This window comes from Capsicum annuum, chromosome 2, assembly GCF_002878395.1.
Source record: "Capsicum annuum cultivar UCD-10X-F1 chromosome 2, UCD10Xv1.1, whole genome shotgun sequence".
NCBI lineage: Eukaryota > Viridiplantae > Streptophyta > Magnoliopsida > Solanales > Solanaceae > Capsicum > Capsicum annuum.
Genome location: NC_061112.1, coordinates 133,936,934 through 133,942,788, shown reverse-complemented (window position 1 = coordinate 133,942,788; position 5,855 = coordinate 133,936,934). Strand labels below are relative to the sequence as shown.

Sequence of the window (5,855 nt, the reverse complement as noted above, 5' to 3'; positions counted from 1 at the left end):
TAAAATTTTATAAAAATAAAATAAGAAATTAAATAATATTATGCCAAATATAAATATTTAATATAAAAATAAGTTAAAATTTGAGGAGGATCAAAAATCACGTGTCTACATTTTTGCCCCTCTTTGTGTGAAATCTCGAAGAGTTTTCATACAAAGAACTAGACAAGATATGATTTTTGAACCTCCAATTATTTGGAAGGTAAAGATAAAAATAAAAGAAAAAATGTGACTGAGTCCTATTTCTGGACGTCCTACTTATCCCGGGTTATAAGGGAATCAGGTCACGAGTAGTTCAAAGGTAATTTGGTGAGAGAAAAAGTTAGAGTCGAGTGAGATTTCGTCAAGATTCCGGTTAACAACTTCTACCTTTTGCATTCAAATGACTAAGAAAAATTAAAAAAATGAAATAAAAATTACAATCTCTAGAACCTCGATCCAAATCTTCATGCTTGGAACTTGAAAATTTATCCTATTCTTCAAACTGATCTCTGACTTGTTATTTTTTCACCCTGTTCTTCAGGAGGGCTCCTGACTTCCAATTTCTTCACCCTGTTCTTCAAGTGGGCTCCTGACTTCTAATTTCTTCACCCTGTTCTTCAGACGGGCTCTTGGATTTGCAATTTCTTCACCCTGTTCTTCAGGCAGGCTCCTAACTTCCAATTTCTTCACCCTGTTCTTCAGGCGGGCTCCTGGACTTGCTATTTCTTCACCCTGTTCTTCAGTCGTACTCCTGACTTCCAATTTCTTCACCCTATTCTTCAGGCGGGCTCCTGGACTTGCTATTTCTTCACCCTGTTCTTCAGGTGGGCTCCTGACTTCCAATTTCTTTATCTCGTTCTTCACTCCCAACTTCTTCACCCTGTTCTTCAGGCGGGCTCCTGGATTTACAATTTCTTCACCCTGTTCTTCAGGCGGGCTCCTGGACTTGCAATTTTTGATTTTCAAATATGTTGTTGTACTCAAAATAACAGGTGAAACAGAAAAATAACATCCCATTCTTCTAGAGGGTCCTAATCAAAAAGTAAATTCCCATTCTTCAGGAGGGTCCTGAGCAAAAATACATTCCCATTCTTCAGGAGGGTCCTGAGCAAAAAATAAATTTCATACAACACACATAAAATTTTTGCCCCAGTTTGTACTAGAAAAATTTATGTGTCACTGGATCTTAATATATCTCGCAAAGAATAAAGTTTACGATGACCGAGATCCAGCACCGGATATTGTAACCATGCTTCTTAGATTGAGTGAAGTGTGAAATCGCATCTTTTATTTGAAAATAATTATTTCATCTTTGTTCCAAACAAAGAAAAATTGTGAGTTTTAAAACATGTGGTGGTTGGTTTATGGCATTTGGCTTTTGAAGTAGTCGCTCTCGCACTTGCCATGCTTAATTATTCTCTAAACCATGATAATATTCATTGAATTGACGTACTTCTGACTCAAAATTCTGACTACTGAGATCCTCAACTCAAATCATGTTTCTATTGTATGATGCTTCTGAGTTTAACTTCCAATACATCCCTTAGATTTTCACGAGTTTAAAATGGTCAAATCACAATCATCTTGAGTATCTTACTTTTACTTTGAAACGTTGTCTCTGTGCATCGACCTTTTGTCTTGCTTTGTACTCTTAAAGGAGTTGGTAGCAAGTTTGGAGTTCTTTCTCACTCGACCTGACGTGAATTTGACTCAAAAGACAACAAAAATTTTTTTGATGACAAGGACACAAAAATCAAAAATTAAAATAAAATAAAAAGAAAAAGACAATAGCCATCTTTTTTTCAAAACAAAGAGAAAACTTATCTGAATGTGGAAACCAATTCTGGTGATTATGACATGCATTTGAATCAAACAACCAGATCTACCCACACCAATCATTACAACTTTTGTCCACTTATTGAGCTTGAAATTAAGTCAATCTTGAACTTGTTCTTTCTTGATAACAACCTTTCTTCGGCTAGTGGCACCTCAATGGGTTTTTGCCAACGAGCCTATATCCTTTTCATTTCTGTCTCAGCTCACAGTCGTCTTATGGTGCCCAAAAGGGTTTTCACCAATAAGACTCTCATTTTAATTTTTTTTTTAAATTCTTTTTTAAATAAACACCCAAAATATAAAATATCATGCACTCATAACATGTTTAGCCTTGACATTCTCAAAGATTAATCTTAAGGGCTTTCTTTGGTTGTAACTTGGCTTTTGGATAGGGGTTAGATAGAAAGTTCAGCATGAGGCTCAAAAATTTATATAACATTGGGTGAAACATACAACTTTTGGAATCGACTCTTATTAAGGAAATAAACTTTTTGCCCCAGTTTTATCTCATTCTCGGTAATTTGAATTTTCTTTTGGTTAGACCGAACCCGGAGTAGGTCTGCCTACGTATCTTATCATAACAAGAATCAGGTCAAACGTAGTTCAGGAAACATCATTTTCTTGTTTGATTTTAATTTTTGATTGATTTCTTTTTTTTTTTTTAATTTTTTTTTTCAATTTTCTGACTTTAATTTGATTCCAAAAAAGGGATATGAAAAAATAAAAGCTCAAAGGGGTAAGCAAAGGTTGATATATTATTCGGATAGTAGAGCAAAATGCCTTCATCATTTCAAATCTTTAAAAATGTAAGTACAAAACATACATAACATAATTGTACATGAATATCATACATAATATCTTTTAACTGCATCAGCATTGACTGACATTCCTTCCATTTTGCCTTCTATATCAGTCAAATATAACGCGCCATTAGGTAACACTTTCTTCACCATGAATGGTCCATGCCAATTAGGAGAAAATTTGCCTTTGGCTTCAATCTGATGAGGTAGGATGCGTCTTAGTACCAATTGACCAACTTCAAAATGTCTGTGACGCACCTTTTTGTTATATGCTCGTGTCATTCTCTTCTGGTACAATTGTCAATGACATACTGACGTCAATCTTTTTTCATCTATTAAGCTTAATTGCTCTAAACGAGTCTTGACCCATTGGTCCTCATCAATTTCTGCTTCTACAACTAATCGAAGATATGGAATTTCAATCTCTCCAGGTATAAATACTTCAGTTCCATACACTAACAAGTAAGGAGTTGCACCAATTGAAGTCCGAACAGTAGTACGATAACCCAACAAAGCAAAAGGTAACTTTTCATGCCGTTGTCGGAAACCCTGCACCATCTTATGGAGTATTTTCTTTAAGTTCTTGTTGGCAGCTTCTACAGCTCTATTTGCCTTTGGACGATAAGGAGTTGAATTTCGATGCATAATCTTAAATTGCTGGCACACTTCTTGCATCAGATGGCTATTGAGATTCACAGCATTATCCGTGACATATCTTTGGAAGGCCAACCCGACAAATGATGTTGGAGTGAATAAAATCAACCACTACTTTTTTGGTCACTGACTTGAAAGTCGCTGCTTCCACCCACTTCGTGAAATAATCAATGGCTACTAAGATGAACCTATGTCTATTCGAGGCCTTTGGTTCAATTGGCCCAATTACATCCATTCCCCAAGCCACAAAAGGCCATGGAGCAGTCATTGTATGCAACTCAGATGGAGGGAAATGTATTAAGTCTCAATGTACCTGGAATTCATGACATTTACGAACAAAATTAATGGAATCTCGCTCTATGGTGAGCCAATAATATCCTGCTCGGAGTATTTTCATTGCTAAAACATACCCACTCATGTGTGGTCCACAAATCCCAGAATGTACTTCAGTCATTATTTTTTAAGTTTCTTTAGCATCTACACACCTCAGAAGTCCCAAATCAGGAGTCCTCTTATACAAGATTCCTCCACTTAAGAAAAATCCGCTAGACAAACGTCGAATGGTTCTCTTTTGATTACCATCAGCATGTATAGGATATTTTTTAGTCTGAATATATTTTTTGATATCATAGAACCACGGCTCCCCATCAAGTTCTTCTTCGACCACATTGCAATATGCATGTTGATCATGAATCTGTATAAGCAAAGGATCAATATAAGTTTTATTGGGATGCTGAAGCATCGAAGATAAGGTTGCCAAAGCATCAGCAATCTCATTATGAGCTTTGGGAATGTGTTTGAACTTTACTAATACAAATCGTTGACAAAGATCTTGCAAACAACTTCTATATGGTAGGAGTTTCCAATCACGAGTCTCCCAATCTCCTTGGATTTGGTGGACTAATAAATCTGAATCTCCTAATACCAACAATTCTTGGACCCCCATATCAATAGCTAATCTCAATACCAGGATGCAAGCTTCATATTCTGCCATATTATTGGTACAGTAGAATCGAAGTTGGGCTGTTATAGGATAATATTGTCCTGATTCAGAAATAAGAACCGCTCTTATCCCCACTTTTTTTATATTAACAGCTCCATCAAAGAACAACTTCCAGCCCGAATAGCAATCGTCAGAAACAAACTCATCAAAATGCAATACCTCTCCATCTGGAAAATAAGTCTTCAATGGCTCATATTCCTCAACAATAGAATTTTCAGCCAAATGATCTGTTAAGGCTTGAGCTTTCATTGCAGTTTGTGTCATATAAATAATATCAAACTCTGTGAGCAACATCTGCCATTTCGCGAGTCTGCCTGTGGGAATAGGCTTCTAAAAAATGTACTTTAAAGAACCCTTACGAGAGATGAGGTAAGTAGTATAAGATGACAAGTAATATTTCAGTTTTTGGTCTACCCAAGTTAAAGCGCAGCACGTCTTCTCAAGAAAAGTGTACTTAGCCTCATAAGTGGTAAAATTTTTGCTGAGGTAGTAGATGGCTTGTTCTTTTCTATCTGTAACATCATGTTGACCCAATACACATCCAAAAGAATTATCTAAAACAGATATGTACAATATTAAAGGTTTGCCTGACTCTGAAGGAACCAAAATAGGCAGATTCGACAAGTGTCTCTTAATTCTGTCAAATGCCTCTTGACATTCTTCAGTCCATTCAACTTTAACATTCTTCTTCAACAACTTAAATATTGGCTCGCAGGCTGTTGTAAGCTGGGCAATGAATCTACTGATATAATTCAACCTTTCAAGTAAGCTCATCACCTCTGTTTTATTTTTTGGTGGAGGCAGATCTTAAATAACTTTTATTTTTGAAGGATCTAACTCAATGCCCGTCGACTGACTATAAAACCAAAGAGTTTTCCTGATGGAACTCCAAATACACATTTTGTTGGGTTAAGTTTGAGATCATACCTCCGAAGCCTTTCAAAGAATTTTCTCAAATCTTTGACATGATCAGATTGCTCTCTCGACTTAATGATCACGTCGTCCACATAAACTTCAATCTCTTTGTGCATCAAGTTAGGAAACATTGTGGTCATTGCCCTCATATAAGTTGCCCCAGCATTCTTTAGTCCGAAAGGCATGACTCGATAATAATATGTCCCCCATGGAGTAATAAATGATGTCTTTTCTGCATCTTCTGAATCCATAATGATCTGGTGATACCCCACATAACAATCCACAAAAGATGAAATATGATTTTTGGCACAATTGTCCAACAATTATGAATATTGGGAAGTGGAAAATTATCTTTCAAACTTGCTTTATTTAAATTACGATAATCAACACACATCCGAACTTTGCCATCCTTTTTTGGAACAGAGACAATATTTGCCAACCAAGTAAGATATTGGGCCACTCGAATGACTTTAGCCTTGAGTTGCTTCATGATTTCCTCTTTGATTTTTACACTCATGTCAGTTTTGAGCTTTCTTAGCTTTTGCTTGACTGGAGGAAAAGCAGGATCAATCGGCAATTTGTGAACTACTAAATCAGTGCTCAGACCAGGCATATCATCATAAGACCATGCAAAGATGTCTTTATACTCATGCAAAGCTTCGATTATA

The 5,855-nt window shown here is 36.2% G+C and overlaps 1 protein-coding gene across 1 annotated transcript; it reads right to left on the bottom strand.

Annotated features, from left to right (window-relative positions):
• Window positions 1-2,915: 2,915 nt before the first annotated feature.
• On the bottom strand, window positions 2,916-3,537 carry LOC107858229. The gene is made up of 2 exons (XM_016702920.1): window positions 3,425-3,537; window positions 2,916-3,330 (listed from the first exon to the last, which is right to left on the bottom strand). Exons 1-2 carry the CDS (start codon window positions 3,535-3,537, stop codon window positions 2,916-2,918), a joined length of 528 nt encoding a protein of 175 aa, XP_016558406.1.
• Between the last annotated feature and the right edge of the window lie 2,318 nt (window positions 3,538-5,855).